Below are 25487 nucleotides of genomic sequence, written 5' to 3'. Positions count from 1 at the left end.
GCGCTCATTTCAAATAGTCTCGCGTCTAATAAGTGGAGTCGATGTTATTTATTTGTGTTTTTTTTTATAAATAAATTTATGTACTTTTGAACTTTTTTGTGTGTAGTTTTTGAGAAATATATTTACGCTATATAAAGTGTAGGTCAGCAGGTAGCCAATTTAACATTTTTTTTTTAATTTAAAGAAAAAACTTTTTAACCGGATTAAAGTTATGTATTATTATAAATTTACAACTATTTAACATCCAACACCTTTTGTCTTCAGTCACCGTGACCACGCACGCTGTAAAGTACCCGAAAAGTCGGATAAATTTAAAATTATGTTAAATAGTTGTAAATAAAAAAGTTATGTTCGACTCCACTCAATACCTTGTCCTACCGATCACGGTCGGTCGTCAAATTTTATTTCTTTTTGTACGTATACATTGCGTTGTAATAACAACTTTAAGCAATTCGCGTAAGGTTGATTTTGCAATTATATATGCTTGTAACATATACTGTTATAGAAAGGGACAGAAATAGTGTTTCGGGACACTTTCGAGCGTTTCTTTTATTCGAGACTGTGCATCTTGGGTTTTTTGTATATCAATGACAATAACGTGTAATTCAATCCCCGCCCCGCATCGTAACGTTTTACAAATGAAAAAAAAAAATTGTTACGTAATACTTGAACGTTCCCTAAAATAAGTTAATATTAGTTAATAGTTTATTTTAAAGTTTTTTAAATGTGTATTTACAGGAACCTTGCGATGACCCAAGAGCTTTCTGCTATCTCTGGGTGGTGTTTTCAGTGACAAATAGATTTGAGGAACATGAATTTCCCCTGGCTGTGATGTACTCTTTAACTTACCAAGGGAAACGAATGCTGGTTGATAATAAATGTTTATATCAGGTAAGTTATGTTTCTATAATAGTTTTTTGAATCTTTTTAATAATATGATAAAAACTGTATTTAAATTTTAAATATTCCAGGAGTTTTCTTCAGCAACGGTATGCTTTCAAGTAGAATTAGGATCTATGGACAATATGCACTTAATTGGTGGTCGGTGTATTTCCACGCATACATTCTCTATTAATACTATGTTGGGAGAAGAAGGGGAAGATAGTAAGTATATTTATTTATTTATTGGCTTTGTTCATTTGATTCTGAGGAAAAATTAAAAAAAAAGAAACAAAAAAAATAACCTGTACCAAACAAAATTTTTTCTTCACTTTGAATCAAGTGTTACCATTTGATAAACACTATCAATGGAGGAAAGTATCCAGGCATTGTGTACTGAGGCATGAAACAAACACAACTATGTGTCTTTCATAATTAATTAAAAAATTAAAAAAATTACCAAGTGCCTTATGTGCCCACTAATCTGATACAACTTTAGTTTGTTTTTAATTCTGAAATACATGTATCAGACCTCAAAGTTGTGGAGTGGTACTGATTATTAATTTGTAAAGCCTTAGGAACATCCAGATCTTATTTCTAAAATTCCATGCCAACATATAAAAAATAATCATAATTAAATTTTAAAATGAAAAAGTGTTATATTGATATCATTTATATCATAAAAAGTTATCAAAACCGTAAATAATAAAAAACTGCAGTTATATTGAATGTGATATTGTTCTTTAAACTAGCATGATTAAAATTGTATTGATGTTCCTTTTCAGCCATGTTAAATCTATGTCAGCTGGTTTGGGAATGTTGGGGTGAACAGACCAAGTCATCTCATTACGGAATGCTTCTCTTTGATTTAGACCAGTGGTATAAAGATCAAATGCCTGGTAAGTACAAACTTTACATTGCTGTGAACTCTAAGTAATTTAAATAATTAATTATAAAATGATAAAATCAAATTAAATAAATGGTGTATAGGGTAGTCATAAGGTAATTATATATTTGTATATATATAAATTATTCAGTAGAATCTCTATAACTTGACCCTCGTTGAAATCCTCGGTAAGTCGAAAAACTTTGCCATTCTCTCCGCTGAACCCCTGAATACGCGGTATCTCGAATTATTTAGAAAATGTTATTTCCCTACGAAGTATAGATAATAAATATTTTTACTCTATAACTCGAATTTTAACAAGGAGACTCCGTAAGTCGTATTTAGTAAAATGTAATGACATCTAACTTGGAATTTCCCCAAATAATAGGAATAAAATCCAAAATGAATGTTCTGGTTCGGGGCTTCTAATCTTTTGTTTTTGTCTTGTACGTGTAATGAATGAATACATTCATAAAACAATTTATCCTACAAAACTTAAGTTGAATTATTATTGAAATTAGATTCTACAAATCAAAAAATACACTTAGAAATCGCGCCTCTGTCAGTCATAATATCAGCAGTTAAATCATATTTTGTATCTCGAAGTTCTTGTTAACTCGATAACTAGATTTTTTTTCGCATTTCCCTTGACATTCGAGTTATAGAGATTCCACTGTATATTCATATAGATTAGAATCTTCTAATGATCTCGGACGAAAAAAATAATTGTTTTGTTTAATTTCTCCTGCTATAGATAAATTTGATGATTTCAGCTACATACCAGCTCCAAAGTAACACTTTCATGAGTACCGCCTGGTGTTCAGAGCTTGGAAGAGGAAGCCTCACCCTAGATTTGAGATTGGATCCCAGTTCTCTATCCCCATATTCCCACGCCACCAGGCTTGAGGAACATTTTTATCCCAATTCATTACTATATAGTAAGTATATTTTCTCTTTTAAGTTTTTTTTTAATTGTTAAATTTGTTTTTGTTCAAAGTCAAAACCTTTTGAATTTATGAAACATCCATTTGTGTTATTTATTAATTGTAATGTAAGATTTTCACATTACATACGTTACGTTAACTATCAAAATAATTTGACGAACGGCAACGCACCCACTATAGTTGGTATACCGTAGGTTGGTTTACCCCCCTATGGGTTCAAGTATTACGTCACGCAATTTTTGGAGATTATTAAACCCCCCTCCCATGTAACGCGCCATAACGTTTTTCTGTACCCAAGTATAGTAAAACGTTTCGTGACCACCTAGCCTCTTTATATCTAAAAGTTACCATTATGTGGTGTAAAGTACTGGAAAGTCGAAAATAATATTAATAATAACGCGTAATTCATTCCCCGTCCCGCATCGTGACGTTTTACAGAAGGACCCCCCCCCCCCAAAAATGCGTTACTTAATACTTGAACGCTCCCTATCCTATTAACAAAAAAATTATGCTATTATTACCAATATTGTGGTTATTTTTAATCAACTTAAAAAATTTCTTTCAGATTGTGTGTGCCTTAACACCTCGGAAGCCATAAAGCTTCACACTGTGGGCATACAACGTCAAATCATCAACTCTATATCGAGTTCGGGGCCCTCTTGCTTGCTGTCCCCAGCTCGACTCTACGCGTCGTGTATGTCCGCCGGACTTATGCCTGCCTATATCACGGCGGATACAGACAATTCTGTGGTATGGAAATACTAAAATTAACAAAAATGTGTGCGTGTACTAGGTGTACACACGTAAGATGTGAAACTTCTTTATGACCTTATTTTTCGAAAAATGATCTACTATATGCAACTTAACGAAATTGGTTAAATAAAGTTAAATTAGATAAAGTTTAACAAAAGGCTTTTATTATCATAGACATGAATACAAAAACAATTATTTCATTTTAACTTATTACTGTACTACTATGTAGTACTAAGATTATTACAGAATTTCATTAATTGTAATAGAATTATTAGTATTACTATCATTGTTATCGTTATTATATATTTTTCTTACTAATGGCTTCGAATCTCTTCGGATCAACCGTGGTAGGGACAAGAAAAAGATGGCGCCGATGGCCGATAAAGAAGTTTGACTTCAAAAAGCAACATGGCGCGTAACCTGCTACAAAATTTCTCCCATACGTCGTTAAAGAAGTTTCACTTCAAAAGATGGCGCGTAACGGAAAAATGTGACGCGTAACGAAAAAATGTTACACTACATTTTTTTCCAACCCCTCAAAAAAATTACAAATGTAACTAACTATATCTGTATATCTTAAAAAGTACGGAACCGATTTTGATGGTACTCATTTATCGATTATAACGTCTCTATATGACGTATGCTGTAGAATTTGTGACAAACACAGATATGAAATAAATATTCATATAAAATGAATTCCTTCAAGAAAAGAGGGTACGAATTCTTAAAAGGCTGGCAACGCACTTGCGAGCCTTCTGTGAATGTAAGTGTCCATGGGCGGCTGTATTTAACATCAGATGAGCCTCCAGCCGGTTTGCTTTCTGATAAGTAAAAAATTTAGAACACGTTTTTGGAAGTCGTAAATATTTAATACTCAAATATTACGAAATTCCTGGTCTCTAGTCAAATTGCTGACCTTTTTTTAAACTGGTGAATAAAATAAGAATAAATAGATTGTGATCAACTTTCATAAAGACTAGAGGATAGTTACCATGTTTCAAAATCACTTTTTTTAAATTGTTTGCTCCTTACAGGATGAACAACGAAAATTCTTACTATCTGTTGTGCTTGAAGCTCGATTGAGCCAGTTTCTCAAGCGCTGTGCTCAAGATTGGGCGACTGGCACCCACACCGGGGTCGGATGTACCCTCACTTTTTTGGTAAGTACGAAAATATTTTATTGAACACTCCCCTCTCCAATATGGCAGATTTCCATATCAATAATTGACTCTGGTACACATTGAATAAATTCTAAAACCTGCTTATAAAAAATATAACACAAATCTAAAACCTGCTTATAAAAAAGCCCCAATAGTGACTTAAGATAAATCTTGGAAGGTCAAACAGTGTTTCTCCACTATTTTTGTGCCATTACCTTAGCTTTTCTAACATTCATATGCCCTCTCCTATGTAACATACATCATTTTTTAATATTAAACAATATAATTTTTCACTGAAGAAAGTTAAATGATAGGTTTTAGGAAAAAATTACTACAAAAATGTTAACGAAACACATTAAGTGAATTTCAAAACATAGAATGAGAAACTGAAATTCTAATTCCAATAGTTTTAATATTGGAATTAGGAGGTGAAATATTCTAAATAAAAGTTATTTATATATGTCGTATCTCATTAAATCATATGAACCTCGTTTGTTGTTGTATTAAAAAACCATATATTTATAATAAAAAAATTTAGGTGGATTGGGCGTGGAAGCGCGCTATAGAACTTAAAGAGAACGCAAAGGAACTCATTTTGCCCCTCTTCACTTCGGCCACTTTGCCAGACAGGTGAGTTTTTAAACCATTACGAAATTATTTATTACACTAATAAGGGAGCGTTCAAGTATTACGTAACGCAATTTTTGGAGATTATTGACCCCCCCCCCCCCATGTAACTCGCCGTAACGTTTTTCAGTACCCAAGTACAGTACTGTACTTAGTAGTAGAGTATTGTAAAACGTTTCGTGACCACCTAGTGACTCTTTAGTTACTATTATGTGGTGTAAGTCGAAAATAATATTAACTATAACGCGTAATTCAATCCCCGCCCCGCATCGCAACGTTTTACAAAAGGAAAAAAAAATTCGTTACGTTATACGCTCCCTAAGTTGTGGAGGGAGGGTTCTGGTCCTCCAACCTAAAGGGATCTTCGGTCAGTCTTACTAGTGGCTAAGTTGTATAATATATCCTTAGCGATAAATGTTTTGTTTTTAAATTATTGCCATTTAAAAAACGTAAATATATTTTATGAACTCAAATTTACATCCAATATTCTCGTTAAAAATATTACTATGCAATGTTGGTAAATGACTTCTGGTTAATTTATGGGATCTGTTTGACGTCTTCATTTTAAAACCGTAATTAATTATGATTTTACAACTGACGTAATATTTCATCGTTCAATACATCGTTGTTCGTCTTTTGTTTTACTTTCAGTGAAAGCCTTCTGTTGTCCATGGGCATTAATAGCGCTGTCAATGATATGTCAAAATTCATACAGAAAAAATGGTTAGCAGGTCTTAAAATTTGTGAGATTTAAGTTTGATTGACGTCCTACAATACGTCTCGAAGTTTACTTACTGCTGGTGCGTCTCCTAACATAAAATCTCGAGGCAACCACAAAAACACCCTAAAACGTTGATTTGGTGTTACAGAAATGTTATACGTTGCCTGGAGCACAGCGTGCAACAGCTGAGTCAGTTGACGGGACTGCTTGACGCCGTCATTACGAAATGCTGCAATCTGGTTGTGCCTGAGGGTAAGATTTCGATTATTGCGTATTTTATACAACGTTATAAACATATTTATATGATTTTCTTTAGTATATTCTATTTATATAGATGTGTTTTATCATTTATAACAGCTTTTCCACTCTTGGTAAAATAGGCTATCGTAGTCTTAATTTTTTTTTTAATTTGCTGACAAATTTATTGACAATACACAGGTTTTTTTTTCTTTTAAAGATATTATTAAAAATATAGCCAATACGTACATGTGTGTGGGAATGTGTAATGTGTGTGCGTTTATATGTATTAAAAATACGATTTGCTTATCTCCTTCGAAAATACCCGTTTGGAGATAATAATTTTATCATTATATCGCATTTTAGGATATTACATTTTTCTGTTTAAAAAATAATTAATAAAAAACTAAGAAATGGTAGATTTATTTAATAATTTAACCATCATCAAATAAATCATCTTTTAAATTTACCTTTTTATTGGTACAAAAAACCTTTAAAATTATATCAACTGTCAAAATGTTTGGTTTGTTAAAAAACAGATACTGACTGCTCCCGTACACGGCAATAATGTTTTTTTCTGATTGACTTACTTTTTTTACGATAATTAACCGTTAGCGGCCCAACACATTGTACATAGTTAATATATATTTATTTAAATAATTTTTATTCTGTGGGAAATTTTATAAGTAATGCCTAACTTTCAGCTCTAAGTGAGATAGAAGAGAAATTCAAGGGTATTGGTACCGTGTCTCTGTATTTCCAAGTGATTCAGTGGTTTTTGAGAGTGGGTTTATTACCCGAGAGAAACCACCCACACGCCTCACTGCCATATCCCGCTGAACAGCTGTACGCCATTTATAAGAAGCGGTAAGTTTTTCCTAGGTAAAATTATATTAAGCACATATAAAAATAATTATACTGGTGAAATTTCGTATATATTATATATTTTTTTATGAGTAGCTTCAATAAAAAATGCCAGAAAACGATTCCCTATCCAACGAATTCAGACGCACGATAGAAGCGCAGACCATCAGGATTTCATGTGCCGCTGGCATTCTCCGTCTCTCTTGCCCTCGTGGTTATGATACACTGGGGGAACTTCTGTCTCTTTCCACGTCGCCAAGCGGCAATTTGGGTTGCAGAAAACTCGTCTTCAGAGCCCATAAGAACTGCTTCTATGCTGAGAATTCGTTGCCTATGACGTCATTATAGTCCAATCAAACACCAACAAACCCTAGATCACAGATACTAACACCTTTATTGACGTGAACTAGTTTATAACTGATTAGAAAGTATAAAATACACACCCAATTAATCATGCCGAAATAATCCATAGTTTAAAAAATACCATTTAAATTTGAATCTAATTTTTACTAAAACTCATAAAATTTAGTTTTTTTCCTACACTGTATATATCCATTGTAAAAGAAATTTAAAATATAATTACTGAATTATTTACGTTAACAATAATTAGTATCTGTAGAGTTGGCATTTTGAAAAAAATTCGTTGTCTGTGGAAAAGAGGCGTCACATACCGCATACGCTTATAATTTCCCGCCATTAGTATTGCGCCTGTTATCAAAAAAGGATTTACTTTATAACCATAGCCCCCTGTTATTATAAACCTTTAATAATAACATAATTAAAGGTTTTCTATGCAATTTTTCCTTTTTTTTTAAATTCTTGTCTCCACTTTTTTTTTTAAATAAATGTTTGTGTATACGACCAGCCTGCCCCATTTTCAACCAGCTGTACATTTTTATTTAATTTATAGATTTAACTAGCTGGCCGGGCAAACGTCGTTTTGCCATGTATATCATTTATAATAAAAAATAGGGGTTGATCGTAGAGGGGTGAAAAATTGGGGTTGTATGTAAATAATGCTGTATCATAAAAAAAAAACAAAACAAAATATCTAAAAAATAAAAATAAAAAATTTGGGGTGGACTACCCCTAACAGTTAGGGGGATGAAAAAAGATGTTAAAGAAGATGAGATGTTAAGAAAGATGTTGTCCGATTCTCAGACATACCCAATATGCACACAAAATTTCATCAAAATCGGTCAAGCCGTTTCGGAGGAGTATGGCAACGAAAACTGTGACACGAGAATTTTATATATTAGATTTTACTCTATGTAACATTTTCAAATAGATCCAGTTTTTGGATTAACTCGCTACAAACATATACATTAGTATCGTATTGTTGTTTCATATTCTAGCCGCGAAAAGCTTCATCGTATTCAGGGCGATTCTATAGATGGTGACCCAAGTTGCGTTCCTAGCTCGCTTCTGTATGTGGACCAGCTCATCATCAATGAATTTGGAGGTCAAACAGTGCACCAGTGAGTAAAATATAAAATTCTTTACTTAATAAGTATTTTGTAGACAAGTTAATGATACAAAACAATTATTATTCGTCATTTAAACTGTTTGATGCATTTTATATGTCACTAGCTGACCCGGCAAACGTTTTTTTGCTATTTATATTACATATTTCTAGGAAACTTTTTTTAGTTCAATAAAAATAACTATGTATCTACTATAAAAAAATAGGGGTTGATCGTAGTGGGGTGAAAATGAAGGGTTGTTTGTATTTTGTATGTTTCATAAATAAATAAAAACAAAAAAAAATGTCGAAAAAATTTTTTTCTTGGGTTTATTTTCTTATTTCTTATTTAGGGGTTTGAAAGATAGATAGGAGCCGATTCTCAGACTTACTGAATATGCATAAAAATTTCATAAGAATCGGTCGAGCTGTTTCGGAGGAGTATGGGAACGAACATTGTGACACGAGAATTTTGTATATTAGATTTAGCAAAGATATTTAATCTATTTGCTGTTTTTTTTTCTTTTTACTGTTGACTGAAATGTGACTAGCATCAAATAATATATTTTTTACGTACATTATTTATTTTATATAAAAAAAATTAAAAACGATTTATTAAATTTTCCCTTGTACGAGAATTTTTATAATACATACGAGATAACATTGCTCAATTAAAACTCATTAAATTAAAATTATTATCATTGTTTTAATTTAAAATGTAGTATTACAAAGTGTTAGTATCAATTTGTACAGTACCTATTTTATATTAATTTAATTTTATAGGATTTGGACTCGTGCGGGCAGTGAATGCGGTGGATTGTACCCACCTCCATCGCTATACGCCTTGCTAAGGCTGTATCTCTTACCAGATATATCTGAGGAGCACAAACATTCTCTTCTTTTATATCTCTTACTGGACTATTCTATGCTCTATGATGATGGACAGTGAGTAAATTTTTATTTTTAAAATGATTATAGCTGATTTTTCATTGAAATATGTTTTTTTTGTTGTTCTTTCTCATAAATTTATTACGCAGCCTATATATCAATTAGTTAAGACGTTCGATCATACGTATTATACATTCGTATATATATAGTAAGAAATTAACAAATAAAATTACTAAAAAAAACAAATTAGATTACACGAAATTTACCACATAATTTCTATTAACCAATAAAGAACACATAACCACAAATTCAACAACAATAATGGCTGATTTACACAGGGTCAGTAGACATTGGCGCTGCGACTGACTTTAACTGTTTACATGAAGTAAGTAGTAGTGGTGCGTTTCTCACGATGAGCACACGTGTGTGAAGTCAGTGGGAAAAATGAATTCGCGAAAACAACTGAAACGACGATTTAATTATTTGTTGAAAAATTTATCAATTTTGCTGTTGAATGAGTTAATAGAAATGGTAGAAAATGAGATAACTAAAAATAAACGACAACGCGTAAGAAAATGGTTTGACGATAGAAACGAAACTGGTGGCTCTGCTTTGTTGCTGAAGCAATTGCGATTTGAAGATCCTGCGGAGTATAAACTGGCCATATAATTGCCAATAAACCAATTTTAAGGTTTCGTCTTCGCTAAGCTTCATTTTTATCGCCAGCGAAAAAAACGTGGTCACTCTACAACGCAGCGGCAGTGACTAACCACGCACTGACTTGTCTGTTTACACGGGGTTTATTTGGCTGGCGCGGGGGTGCGCGGGTGGCGGGGGGCGCCAACTGACTTTAAAATATTCGTGTCCGAATATTCAAGTCAGCGCTGACTTCAAGCCACTGTACTGACTTCAAATCAGTTTACACAGGGTTTTTTTCGGGTCAGCACTGACTTGCCTCGTGTAAATCAGCTCTAACTATAAGTAACGTCTATACTAGCTAGTGCGAGTGGGGAGACGCGATAGATGAATTTTGTCACAACCCTTTTGACATGAATAAAGTATGACTCGATCATAGCAGCATAACAATCCCCGACATATATATTAGTTATACAGTAGAACCTCGATAAGTTAAAGTCCAAGGGAAACACAAAATATTTTAAGTTATAGAGGTTTTGGGCTCTGACGGGAAGGGAACATACTATTTTTTGAAGTAACAGAGGTTTTTATGTTACCGAGGTTTAAGTTATCGAGGTTCTACTGTAATAGATTTTAAAAATCTGACAATTATTTCCATGGTTTTTAGGTACGAGGCAGTGATCCGTCGCCTGATGCAGTTTCCGCCAATGTTTGGTCTAAGCACAACTCAGGTTCGAGCCACGCAAGCCTTCTGGCATCTCGACCACAGGGACTTTCATGTAAGGCATTATTTATTATTAAAATTACACTTCTGATTAGATTTCATTTGAATAACCATATATGATTTTTTACAAAGTATAAAGTAAAAGTTAGGACAGCGTAATGTAAACGCATCAGTATGTCAAAATACATTTTTGACATACGATTTGACATTTGATTTTACCCTCAAACTCTAAATGGAAATTTTTAGATTAAATCGTTATAAATTGGAATTTGTTTTAAAAACACACAGTTTTAGTACTTTACATAACTTAAAACTGTAATAACTTAGTTTTTATAAATGAATTTTATGATTTATTTTACTACAGTGTTTTGACGTGATAACGTCTTTAAAATCGTTTTAGTCGGGTGACATGTTCAGAAACTTGTGTCACACCAAAACCTCACGAGCGCGATCGCAGGTATAACGAGAGAGAGACGGACCGATCTCCCGTCTCATCTCGAGCGCTGCCAGTCATTCCGTGAATGTATGAAGAAAAATGTATATCATAGTCGAATAAGTAAACTTGTCATTTTACACCCGAAATTTATCATCAAAAGTGTGAATAAAACGATAGATGTAATTTAAAATTTGAAAAAATTGTTATCTTCATTAATTCCTTACTTCCCAAAAACTTATATCACCAATAAGACGTTATCACGTAAACATCTCGATCGTAAACCTACTTTACAAACAACCAATATTTTTTTATTATAATTACGTAATTGGTAATTTGTAAAAAAAACTCTTAAATTATTCAATATTGATGTATAGTATTTATATAAAAATTAATCGCGATATGCTGCTAAGTTCCAAACTCAAAGAGGGTTAGGCCAATTATAAATTACAAAAAAAATATACTAGTTTTAAATATATTCCTTGAACTCTGAGGAAGGTTTTTATGGGGAGAAAAAAATGTTTCAATTAGTACTTAGGTCTTTATTCTGGAATAGCGAACAGTATTTATGCGATAACATGGCAAATTGTTCTATATGTTGGTATAAAGCTACTTAAAAGGCAGACTAAGAAAAAAATCATATTAAGACCAAAAACATTTCCGGGGGCAACTACTATTATTAAAAAAAAAACATTAATATTTCAGTTCGCACTCGATCAATTACAATGCCTAACTGGCAACACATTATCCGACTGGCAACACCAAGTCGTTCTATCGTCTTTGCTCGCGCAAAAGAAGTCGCAAGCTGCCTTACAATACTTGCATCTTAGACGCCCAGCTCCAATACAGAATAAGGCGAGAATCGGTGACTCGGCAAATTCATTGAATGAGTATGACAAGTTCGAAGATTGGCAATCGTATTGTAAATTATACCTCGCGAGGGGTTTGGTATTTGAGGCGTTCGATGTTGTACGAGTTTGCACGCAAAGCGCGGGATCGATTGATGACAAAACGCAAGTGCTGAATTATTTTTTTAAAGGTGGGTATTTTTATGCACTAAAAAGGTTTTATTACTAGCGGATCCGACAGACGTTGTCCTGTACACACGTCTTACATATAAAAAAATATATCTAATAATTCTTGAATCCACTTGAACACAAAATCTTTCATAGAAATCTGATCAGCCGTTTAGGAGTTTAATTACACATGCAGAAGATTTATATATATACCAGCTGTTTATTTGCTGTATAGATAAATAACCTAGATACCGACTGCAGCGCCATCTGATGGGCTGATTTGTGAATCTAAACCATCTAGGGCGCCACCCATACGCATACAAAAAAAAATCATTCAAATCGGTCCAGCAATTTAGGAAGAGTTCAGTGACATACACGTACAGTAGAATTATATAAATAAAGATAACTTGATTTATATATTTGTAAATTTGGCATGGTTGATTCCCGCTTAATGTCTGATTTTGTTCATAGAAATACTTCTATATTTAGTAAAAAAGTAATGTAAATTATGAAATTACGTGAGGTAACCGGCTTGCCTTAGACCCAAAAAGTCGATGGCGTGCGTCAGGCACAGGAGACTGATCACCTACTTGCCTATTAGATTAACAAATGATCATGAAACAGAAATCTGAGGCCCAGACCTAAAATTCTCATAACTGTAAAATGAAAGATAAACTGTAAAATGGTTTCATGTAAATGTCACCGTAAAATTGTAAAAACCGTTAGATTGTAATCTATCTCGCGAGATTGTAAGCTGTCGAAAGATTGTCAACTCAACATACTGCTTGCAATTTAACGTATTATTATTCGGTAGTTATATGAAATTGTTGGGAAGTAAAATTAATCTGTAATTGACCAAAGAAGTTTGAATGATAACTAAGTTAGTGTAGTACAATCTACCGAATACCGATAACCGATAGATTACAATCTAACGGTTTTTACAATTTTACGTTAACATAAAAAAAAAAAAAAAAAATTGAAGTAGGTATTTAAACCCTACTTGCCCATTAGTTTTCACAACAATACAATTTAGTTTACTTCCCAATTCCAGTATTATCACATACAGATTGAAATGATCACCCTTTTTAGTCTATTAATAATTTGTTCTCGTCAAAAATCCAATTACAGGTTGTAGAAACAGCGGTCATTTGTCTAAAGTACTACAATTGACCCTTTTGCCTTTAGAAGAAGAGGTCTTCATCAGGTATTTGAAGGAATGCAATGAACCTGCTACCTCAGATATACTTGTTATGTACTATTTGCAACAGTCGAGGTAAGTATTTTAATTTCAAAGTTATTTATTTCTTCATAGATTTTACCTTCATTTTACCCGCGTGAATAGGCTATTTGACGGTGTAAAAATAATGTAGAAATAACCATTATTTTAAGTCAGTCACGTGACAAAACTGTCAGACTAGTCGAATAGACGATAACGAAAGAATGTGTGTCTAATCCTAGTAATTTAAGAAGTTTTTTGACGGGTTCTTGAAATGCTCATTCCTTATAGAATTAAAAATAACAATATGTAGGTTCGATATTGCCTAATAAATGACATGAAATTGTTTTTCAAATCTTGTCAATTAGCCCATTCCGTCGTAGTAGTATAATATATTTCAATAAATGAACTAAACATGAGATATTCAACCAAACTTGTTTTTGGCTACATATTGACGAAAGAATTTATAAAATCAGTGTAAAAGTTTTTTTTTTAATTAAAAAATTTTCTATTAAAAAATTTTCCGACTAGCTGTAGCTGCGTGTGTTACTTCTAGGAAATCAATTGATTTAATTATCAAGATCGATTATGTAAAAACATATTTTATTTATTAATATTTAGAAAAATTTACAAATGGAAATTTTATTAAACGAAATGTTATAATCTGAAACCTTATGATACTAATGAGAAAATTAAAAACTTAAAGAAATAAAAACTGTGGTAAACAAACATTGCACTGTATCTTTAATACTATATTTTTATAATAAACCTTATGACTTAACCATAAAGTTTTATTTTAAAATCCGTCATAGTTTTTGCGCAACATTAACCACTTCCAGAAACTCTCAATAAGTTTTTTTCCGTTTTTGCCTTAATTGATATGTTTATTTGTGTGTTTAAACACGATATATGCGCATTAACTAAAAACGCAGGTAAAATTACGGGTTAATATTACTATGGTAATAAATATTCATAATAAATAGATACCTCGAAGCGGAACAATACAACAAGCAAATAAAGTCTAATAGCAAATGGCGGGAAATTTGTCGTTCAGTGGAATCAATGAGCGATTTAATGGAACGGGAGAGTGCGAGAGATGTCATAGTGGAAGTTATGTGTAGGTGTGTTCCCAATATTGCCACTACTGTAGCGAAATTCGCTACTCAGGAGTTTGAACCCCACGGTAAGTATTCCGCAAATATTATTAATTTTTTCAAATAATTGTGAACTATACTCTGATTTTTAATTCCGTAGAATGTCAGTGATGGCAAACCTTTTTGGCCTGGCTTTTTGGCTCGTATTAAAATATTTCAATTTTAATACGAGTCTGAACATCTGAGTCTATCACACATACATTTTATTGTTAGTTAATTAAAAAAAGTACCCATTTATTAAGTGCGGTGCTCCACATTAAAAGTGGTTTAACGGCGAGTGGTAATTACGTTCCTTTTCATCACAAACAGTAAAAAACGCACAAGTAAAGATAACATTTTTTTTAAAAGGTTTACTAAACCTGGAATTAGTAGGCAGTGATGCCAGCTAAAGAATAATATAAAGTTAATTCGGTATATTGTTCGTGATATTGAATATAGTTTTAGGTCACTTGAGTAAGTAAATATGTAGATTTACCTTTTTGTAGGTAAAACATATAAAATACGTAGCATTTTTTTTATTGCCCTCAAATAAGTCAAATTTGTCCCTTTTTCGGTGGAGAACTAGCAAGGAACACTTATGAAATGTCAGAATTCTACGGAAATAAAAATCAGAGTATAAATTTTTTAACGATTTAATTTAGAGACTTCCGATGCGATGCACAGAGTTTTAGTCAAGTCACAATCTCGTCTTGAATGCTGTCAAATATTTCGAACTTTCAGAATGGTTTAACAGCTCTTGAGACTCGATCAAAGTTTGATTAACGTTTTAGAGAGGTTTACAGCAACCCATATAAGAAATTAATAGAAACCAAGCATTTTAATTAATTTAAAAACTGTTATTATTAGTAAAGAAATCCCCAATTATTTCAATCTAGCTAGTTCTTCCTACGGCTCGGGGGTAGGCTAATAGGGATTTTTAAAAAAAAAACAGGTTTGGAGGGTAACGAGAGTTTTGAAGCGATATCTTTTAGGCCAAAAACTAAACAATAAATGCTTGTAGTTAATTATTTATTATTTTTTCAGTTCGTAAACCCAAGCCTATGTCAGTGTACGTGAAGGCGAAATCACCCCAAAACACATTTACATACAAATCATCGTTCATACAGGTATTTCTTTATTTGATTTCTATGGTCTTATGTCGGAGCAATGGCGCTACTGTCAGCTGTCATTGTCATTATATGTCATAGAGCTTTATAAATTAACGGCAAAGTCTAATCAGTTTAAAACCGTTAATACGACTATTTGATATTCTTAATTACTTGGAATCACTGTTATATATTAAACTTAAATTGAATTAATTAATTCCACTTAGGGACTTAAGAAAAGAGCGTACCAATTAAAAGGCCGGCAGCGCGCTTGCGATCCTTTGCCTGTTTGCCCCTGTTCTAAAAAAACTTGCACTCCTTAAGTCTATCTCTATCTGTCGAATTGAATTTGGGCTAGGATGAAAAGAGACAGACTGTAGAAACTGCAATTGGATATTTCGTGTTATTTATCTTTATACTTTCGTTGAGAGAGCGGTGATGGTAGTAGTTTCAGGGTGCGCCTATCATCCCTGAGGTCGTAGATTCGATCCTCGGCACCAATGAACTCTTATGTGTGCATACACTCGGTCGTACATTATTTGCTCAGACTGTATTGTGTGGAAGAATATGCGAACTTTCGATTGTAGCACCATAACATTTTTGTACCATGTTATTGGAAATAAATTATTATTATTATCAATTTTTTTTTCTTGAAATATATATATACCTATATATTTTTGTTTAAGGACGCAATTGAGAATGCAAGTGAGACATGGATAAACAAACCCACGATGAAGAAAGGTCTGAAACGGGCTCTGAATATTAACGAAACTCCGTTCATTTGTACTCCGAAACTTTATAAGGCGAAGAGGTAAATTTAAAATTATTTAAAAACTCACTCATAGATTAATATTTCTTGATTTCATTTTAATCTAAATACCTCGAATTTAAATGTATATGGCTAATTATTTGTAACATGTTCCTATAAATCCCATGCTGATATTGTAGATAGTGTCGTTCATTCATTCTTATAATCACACTATTGGTTAGCAAATGTTTATAGATATTGGTTAAGAAGGTAGTTAAATTTATGGTTCAGTTACAAAGTGATGTTCTGAGAAGCAACTGTGTTTTTAGTTATCTGAGTGCAGGACGTTTGTTTATTTCTTTATAAAAGCTTGCCAACGCTCGGCACACTGATACATTGGTACAAGAAAAGTAAAATACAATTTTCAATGTGACAAGCGTTTATAGGCAAACAACATAGACGAAGAGATAATAAAAATAAATTAAACAAAACAATTCAAGTATAAAAACTAAACAATGAGTGAGGGGAGCAACTATGGATACCCAGAACCAGCGTCGTCGGATATAACGACGTAATTAGAGTGATACATAGTCGGTATACCCGAAATCCACTATTTAAATTAGTTATTTCCAAAAAAAACGGCACAAATTATGAAAGTTTATTAAGAGTTATTAATAGAAATAAAAAAGAAACGATTTTAGTTTTCTCGTAATATTATCTATAATATTGAACGGGTTTTAAATAGTTTTCTATACTTATCCTACGCAAAGCTTTCACTTTCAACCGTGAGTTCGTACTTTTGAATCACGGCTGTGTACCAATGGATTGTGTTGTGTGCACACACTCGCTGCAAGAAAAAACATAATGAGAAAGCCGACTTTATAACCAAACATTAGCACGAATCAAGCACAAAGGTTGATACATATAAAATCTTTTTTTCTTATCTTAGAGCTCAGCAATTGATTATATCTTCTGCTGATAGAGGACAAATCTTTGTTTTTAATTTATGTTATTATTATTAATTACTTAAAATGTCACATGGGACATGGTGTAATGGTTGCAGCTCCTTACAAACATTTTGTAAAACAAAAAAATGGCGATTAAAAAGAGTGGCGGAGAGTTTATTGCCAGTTCTTCCCGTTCTACGCCCTTGATTTGAGAACTGGCAGTAAATGTAAAAGCATTAATATGTATTTCTTTACTGACAAGTCATAAGTGTACATTATGTTACCTATGTGATTAATTTTTTTTTTTAATATTTTTAGTATACGTGAAAAACAATCCGAGTCAACACCGGCGAAGCGTGCGAAACTGGATCTATCTCCTAAAACACCGAGGAACAAAAGCGTGCTGAACGTGAGCCACAAGCTGACTGAGCAAATCTCCACGTTACTAGAAATGCCTCACGTCGAGAGCCCCAAACATAATATACGATCGGAAACGCCGCATAGTATACTTAAGGTATCACGAAGTATTTTTTCTTCCAGAACTAGTTTCGCCGCAATTTGTTTTCAGATATGCAAAAGCATTACGATTTTTCAATTCGTAGTACGCTGAATTATTGCAGGTGCTATCTACATTCTTTGGTCACAAAACTATGAAAGTATCGGATAAAAAAAATTTGGGGCCGTTCATAAACTACGTTCGCATACAATGGTCTGGCTGAGTTTCACAAGATGTGAAAAGAGCTTACGGGGCGTATACGGAAACGTGACGTTCGCCGTTTATCATTATTATTTATTTGTTCGTTATGAAAGATTTATTAATTTATTTAAATTTTATTATAACTAAATAAATATTTTGAATTTTCAGAATTTGTGTAGGTACTATCATTTAGAATTTATCATACTTAGCAGGGGGGTCCTTAGCTTTTGTGAAGAAATATTTCTAGTGGGTGTCACAGAAAGTGTGTCACAGCGTGGGGGAACAAAAAAGGTTGATTTTAGTGTGACGTATTTTATGAACGGCCCCTTTCTGTATATATCCGTGAATAACCAACCAACAACAATAGAGTATTGGCCTAGTAGCGTCGTCGTCTTTCTATGTGCGCATTTAGCATTCGTCCGAACGGTGAAGGAAAACATCGTGAGAAAACCGGCTTGCTTAAAAGTCGACCGCGTGTGTCAGGCACAGCTGGCCGATCGCCTACTTGCTCATTAGATTGACAAATGTTCGTGACACTGATATAGAAATCTGAGGCCCAGATCTAAAAATTATTGTAGCGCCATTGACATATTTGTTTTATAATACCAACCAGTAACAAGTTTTATGCTTAATCCTGTCAAATTTAATTCTGGAATATAAAAAAAATAGTGCCTACATATATTTGGTAAAATTGTTTTTTGAAAATTCAACAATTACGATGTATGTCTAGTTTTCGTTTCATCGCCTATATTTAACTTACAAATACATATATTAATCGTTTTATATAGTGTATATTAAATATATGTCAAGAAATATATATAAATCCATAATAATAAAAAGAGCGCTATTTTACAAAGATCTCGACAATTTTTGTTCTAACATTGGAAATTTATAGTTTAAAGTTATTCTCTATAAACAGACTCGTAGACTGGAATACCAAGAGAGAGACATCTCATCACCAACGGAATCCCGATACCTTGGAGAAAGCGATGATGAAATGGAAACTGCTAGTAATCACACACATTACAGCGACTCCACTAACAAGTATATTTATTTTGTCTTTTCTTTGTATTTTACCATTAGTATAATTTTGCGTTAATTTCATGATTTCCCTTCAACTTTACAGATTTGAATTAAAAATATTGAAATTTTTTTTTAAATATTCTTTTGTATTTCACAATAAAATTAAAATTTCAAAATTCTATGAAATGTAAGACCATAACTATGTGCACCTTTGGGTGCATTTGTATTAACTAGCTTTTTGGTAAGTCTATGAAATAAACATAAATCAAGTTTAATTTATAAGTTATACATTTTTCAGACATCTAAGATTTACTATTCCGACTCCAACGGAAATTGTTCCCTCTCCATCTCCGGTAGCAGTGTCCATACAACCTTCGCAGGATACTACTGATCATGGACAAGAGGTTTGTAGTCTATTACCATATTCACATTTAAATTTAAAAGTCAGAAAGCAATACACTTTTAATTCCTTTCAGTATACGTGTAATACATATATGAACAAGCTTTATGGTTGTATATGTCATACATATAGTTCGATGATAAGAATCCGGCTCGAAGGACCACAAATATGTATGGCGTTATTTAATTAAGCAAGGCGTAATTGTTAAAAGCATTTAAAATTAAATACTGTGAAGCCCATCAGTTCATAACTAACAGCTATATACAGCTTTTTTTATAACTCCTTACATGTAAGGATCGCTTATATACTTATACTAGCCGTTTCGCGCCCGCTTTGCTGGACGAATTAAAATAAATTTTATGTTTCATTATTTTATTTTTTTTCATATTTTTATTATTCTTCTTTTTAACTTCCCGCTAAGAAAATTGAAATATTTCGAAAATCGAGTTTTTAACAGATGTTGACGTTTAGAGGTTCTAGGAAGCCTCCCCGAATGCTTCCGCGGTGAAGTCCGTATGGATAAATTTTCATAAAAGTAAAACAGCAATAAAAAAATGAAGGAACGTTGGAATTTAATAAATAAATAGCCATAAACCATTTCGCATCGAATGGTGGTAGTTTCATGTCGATAGGATCAGTGGTTTAGGCGTGATTGAGCCTCAAACGAAGACCATTTTCATTATATATATATAGATTGTTATGTGCTATACAAACCTTATCAGTGTATCTAAATTTGTAAGGTCACATTTATTATTACCATCCGTAGTTTCCTATTTAACCAAAGTTTTATATATTATGTACTTTGTAATTTCAGGATTCAGATCAACCCCAAAAATTGGAATCTCCTCCAAAGAAGTTTGCAGCTGAAAGAGTCTCACCTAAAAAGTTATATAAAGACTCGGTTAAAGCCAGGTACTGGGCATTTTATTAATTATCTAACTATTATTTGTCAGTCACAGTTTAGTATATTTTTAAAATAATTGTAACGTATGTAAGTTAGTTATCTTGAATTTTAATGGTGTATGGGGTAGAAGAAATAACCACCAATTATAAAAAAAATGATGTAATGTTTTACGATACCAAAGTAACGAGTAGCAGAAATTATTATTATTATTTATTTATTTTTTAATCTAACTATTCAAAGGGAGAATGCTGCAAGTATCTTCGGAACCTTGCTTATAGGGACTCCTTTTAATAATATATTTTAGTTTTTATAGTTAAATCTTAATATATATAAATTACGTGTCACGTTGTTTGTCCGCTATGGACTCCTAAACTACAGAACCGATTTCAATTAAATTTGCACATCGAGTGTGGTTTGATCTAACTTAAAAGATAGGATAGCTTACATCTCAATTTATATCCGCAATATTATTTTATTGCAAAATATTTGTATATTATTTGATAGTCACAATTCTAACAGATGGCGCTGTGTTGAAAGTAACACGTTTCATATAAGCTACAATTTAATGGCATAACCACCAATAAAGCATGGTGGTCCCCATGACTGGTGTTCTCCTACCGTTTCCCTTGAATAGTTTAAAAACCTTAGCCACAGCAACGCTTGGCCGAGTCTACTAGTAATACATATATGTTCAGTTGTACACTCTCAAATACATGTGCATACACACCCATTCACACACTCACACATTCACATACTTATAGTCTTATAAGACATAGTTGTAACACTATTTTTTTTTAAGCTGTTTTAAACATGTACCCCGGTAGTTACCCACAACACAGTGTCAGGACTTGCGATACATTAACTTTGTCACAACCATTTTTGCATAAATAAACTTTTTATTATTATGTATTACAGGAAATCGCATTCAATATATGCCAATAGCAGCTTATCCGACGATCCAAATACCTCTATCGAAAGTATAGCGGATATACCCATCACGCTTATAAACCCGAAGTACACGTACACGAAATCCCCCGAAGCCGAGGCGCAAAGGAGCGAGATAGATATACGTGTGGATTCGAGTGTGACAAGAACAGATGATTCGGAAACGTCGGTCGAGTTGAGTTTCGTTTCGAAAACACCGAAAGGGAGACGAAGCATTCACGGCAATGAGAGCACACCTGTTTTTAATAGGTTTGTTTATGATTTTTTATTCAATAATAGTTTAAAATAACAGTAAGTCAATTAATGAATTATTGATTTTTTTAATAAACAGTGGGTTTTTCGTAAAGGAAAATTTTATTTTATCATTAGTTAAAATGTCGATGTATATATAATGTAAAAAGAGCAGTGTTGGCCTAGTGGCTTCAGCGTGCGACTATCATATCTGAGGTCGTAGGTTCGATCCCCGGCTGTGCACCAATGGACTTTCTTTCTATGTGCGCATTTACCATTTGCTCCAACGGTGAAGGAAAACATCGTGAGGAAACCGACATGTCTTAGACCCAAAAAGCCGACGGCGACAGGCACTGGAGGCTGATCACTTACAATACGTACGTACGTATTATTACTTGCCTATTAGATTTCAAAATGATCATGAAACAGATTCAGAAATCTGAGGCCAAGACCTAAAGAGGTTGTAGCGCCACTGATTTAGTTAAAAGCTCGTAATGACCCAAAAATAATTGGTAAATGCAATTAAAGTAATAAATAAATAAATAATAATTATTAAAAAAGTTTGGGAATTATGTAATTTAGATTATTTTATTTTTATTTTCATAAATTTATAAATAATTATTCCTTTCATCATTAATAAAATTATCTATTAAGTTAAAAAGGTTTTTTTTAATTGTAAATAAGTATTACTATAATAATGTTTAGATTTTTTTATTATTTAGTTTAAAAAAGCTCTTTTGTCTTTATCTGTTTTTCTGAAGTGTATAGTAATTGGTAATATCTCTGCTTCTGTATGTGTGTTGATCAAAAGTATCCTCACAAGTCGGGTCCGAATCTCAGAAAAGCAATATTTTATCCATAATTTCTTTTAATAATGACCCATGGAGCAATTACTTAATCAGTTAAATCAAAATTGCGAAGTCGTAGTATATCTGCATTACATTTAATTGCAAAATATAAAGTTCGTATTTGGTATACAATTTGTATTTGGTATGTAATTAGTACACAATTTGTATAACTCAAAACTTAGCGATTAGAAGCCTGCTCTTACTATTGCGAACTGGTAGTAAATGTGAATTTAGAATTTAGAATTTTACTTCTTTTTTGACGTTCATAAGTGTACTTGTTTACCTATATAAATAAAGATATTTTGAGTTTGGGTATAAAAACCGGGATTATATGCCAACGTTTATCGAAATCATTAAGAAATAAAAATTATCTTATCTTATTTATACACAATTTAATTAATAAATTAAACGTTTTAGAAGTCGCACTACAACACCTGAAAGAAATGACTCGCCCATCGCACCACTTCTTTCTACAAGGACTGCTAGGTAAGGCGAAATTTACGTTTTCTATTAAAGGTACCACGATTTCTTTTGCTAACTAGAGAACTGTGAAATCGACCCTGAGAAAAAGGACCTCTAATTGTTTAAGAATAAGTATACTCGTTCCTAGGCCGGCAACGCAACCACTAAATAGGCGCCCATGGCCTGCAATGACTGCCTTTTTTCGGAGTCACGTAGGCTCGTTTGCCACCTTATTCTGTGACGCTACTGAAAGTTCAATTATTGTTTAAGTTTTATAATATTTCTATTAACGATTCTTAGATGTGGAAAAAATAATAAAAATTACACATTGCTTATTGAATTCCAATATACATGTAGCCATGACTCGGACAAAAATTATGCGAATTAAAAAAACGTCATAAGAAAACACAATTTCATTGGATTATTATTACTAAATTATTTTGTATAATACAAAGAAGAAATTAATTGAATTTTTTTATACATTTATTTGCTAATTCAAATATATTTTTTTACTCAAATTATATAGATTAAATTACAAGTAACAATGTGCTATTAACAACTCTTAATGCGTCACTAGCCAAACGCTTAGGCCGATTGTGCCTCTCTATCGTGCGTCACGTTCCGCGCTCTCGCTTGCACGCTCGGCTCAGGCGGAACATCAATTATTACCTATAATCATTATTTACCTGTTGTTGTTGTTTGTATAACAATACAAAAACTACAGAAACTCCTGCTATCCTTATAGTAGAGCCAATTTAATGGGCCAATTAAATAGCCATGTATCAGTGGAAATAATATATTATTTATCGTAATAATAATTATACACAATTTGTGTTCTAAAGACAACTGAACGGTACAATGTTGCGCCGATGTATCCATTTTCTTCTAAAAATCGATTTACATATGTTTTAAGTTCATTTACTTGAATCGATGTTGTAAGAAGTTTATCTAAATTTGGTGGTAAAACTGATAGTCATCACGTGATTTATTATGTTGACAATAGTATTGATTGTAAGTATAGACAACCCATAATAACCAAGAAATTCTGGTTAGTCTTTTAATTCCCACACAGTGTATTTTTTTTATGGTTCTGGCACGGTTTGTGCATTAGCCATCGTCAAGTATAAGATTTTTTTATAATTCGCACTTGTAATTTGCCATCCTCGGCCTAGAACGTATTGGTACGTTCTAAACCTTCACAGTCTCCTTTCTTAGGTAGCATACTCTCTGCTTGCCTTAGAAATTCGACCGTGCCCTCCATGTACGGTTTAAGCACTCGCCCGGTACCGCACAACCCTCCCAAAGGCCGAAAACAAATTTAAATTAAAACTTGCCCTCGAACCGGGAATCGAACCCGGTACCCCTCACCTAGCTGCCACTTAATAAGACCGCTAGGCTAGGAGGCCCCTACACAGTGTATTTACTGTCAAATTAATTTTTGTTATATTTTATATAAATACTTTTTCGAGTTCGAAACTGACTTTTAAAAAAGGTCCCTTGTCACAAATGACACTATGATTGAAATTTCATTATATTTTAATTGTAACTATTATTTAATTGTATAAAAGTGTAATTTTAGACTTTTAAACGTCTGGGAAAATACAGGTATTGTGAAAGAATTTTAAGAAACAAATTAACTTTTAAGCTAAGAAAATCGTGAATTTATAAAACGTATTCAAATGTGCTTACAACAGCATAGTTTATTGGTAGCATATAGTTACTGATCTACGTGACTTTGTCACCAATAAATCCTTCACGAGATGTTTAAACCAAAAATCATAAGAGGTATTCATAATTATGTAGTAAAACTAAAACTTTGAAAGGCCCTATACATCCACGCAGGCCAAGTAGGGCTGGCGGATGATTGTCCTCGTGGGTTTTACTAAAAGTTTATTATAATAATAAATATATTATTATTATTATGAAGCAGATAAAAAAAAATATTATTATTGTATACCTAATGTTGAAATAAATAAATAGCCTTTTATTTCAGATACTAAAAGTTTATTATTATAATAATAATATATTTATTATTAAGTTTATAATAATAATAAAAATGTATGTTATTATTATTATTGTAAAGTATCTGAAATAAGAAATAGCCTTTTATTTCAGATACTTTTCATAAAATATTCCTATTCATTCCTATGTATCGGTGTGACTTTTGTCAAAGGCCTCCTTCATTCCATCCCGCCATTTCTCTGCCATGTACCACCTCCTGTTTCCTTAATCTAGTTTATCGACCTTCTAAATTTTCTTCCTCTTTTTAAATACTTTGTTGCTCCACTTTTCTGTTCCTCTTGCTATTTGCCCAGTTCCAGTTAAGTTTATTTATTTTCATTGTGACATCTGCTACCTTAGTTATTCTACTTAAGATTCTACAGAGATTAAATTAATAATGCTTACGAGTATAATACCTCTACTGTTTCTATATTTATGTAGAAGCCGTTCTCGTACACCTGAAATAAGTCCTCGCTCGTCGCCGTTACCCGCCATTCCAGAGATGCCTAAACTTGAGCTAAACACTGATCCGCACCCAACTTCGACTTTGTTGTCCAAACCGATCAGGTATGTATATTATAACATTCTTCACACTA

At 32.7% G+C, this 25487-nt stretch overlaps 1 protein-coding gene across 3 annotated transcripts in view; it reads left to right on the top strand.

Annotated features, from left to right (window-relative positions):
- Positions 1-25487, top strand: part of LOC125048719 (protein ELYS) — a 36752-nt gene that overhangs the window by 2082 nt on the left and 9183 nt on the right. For all 3 annotated transcript variants that reach the window (XM_047647554.1, XM_047647555.1, XM_047647556.1), the window contains 24 exons: positions 739-891; positions 972-1104; positions 1665-1778; positions 2539-2703; positions 3275-3459; positions 4497-4622; positions 5161-5252; positions 6119-6222; positions 6912-7074; positions 8427-8549; positions 9317-9478; positions 10725-10836; positions 11920-12253; positions 13359-13503; positions 14430-14629; positions 15624-15706; positions 16372-16496; positions 17699-17894; positions 18997-19121; positions 19399-19504; positions 20315-20412; positions 21320-21598; positions 22846-22914; positions 25333-25458. In XM_047647554.1, the coding sequence (XP_047503510.1) occupies positions 739-891; positions 972-1104; positions 1665-1778; positions 2539-2703; positions 3275-3459; positions 4497-4622; positions 5161-5252; positions 6119-6222; positions 6912-7074; positions 8427-8549; positions 9317-9478; positions 10725-10836; positions 11920-12253; positions 13359-13503; positions 14430-14629; positions 15624-15706; positions 16372-16496; positions 17699-17894; positions 18997-19121; positions 19399-19504; positions 20315-20412; positions 21320-21598; positions 22846-22914; positions 25333-25458 (3518 nt within the window). The remainder of the gene's footprint in view (positions 1-738; positions 892-971; positions 1105-1664; positions 1779-2538; positions 2704-3274; positions 3460-4496; positions 4623-5160; positions 5253-6118; positions 6223-6911; positions 7075-8426; positions 8550-9316; positions 9479-10724; positions 10837-11919; positions 12254-13358; positions 13504-14429; positions 14630-15623; positions 15707-16371; positions 16497-17698; positions 17895-18996; positions 19122-19398; positions 19505-20314; positions 20413-21319; positions 21599-22845; positions 22915-25332; positions 25459-25487) is intronic.

Source organism: Pieris napi, chromosome 4 (assembly GCF_905475465.1).
Source record: "Pieris napi chromosome 4, ilPieNapi1.2, whole genome shotgun sequence".
NCBI classification, from domain to species: Eukaryota; Metazoa; Arthropoda; class Insecta; order Lepidoptera; family Pieridae; genus Pieris; species Pieris napi.
This window is presented reverse-complemented; position numbering and strand designations above follow the sequence as displayed.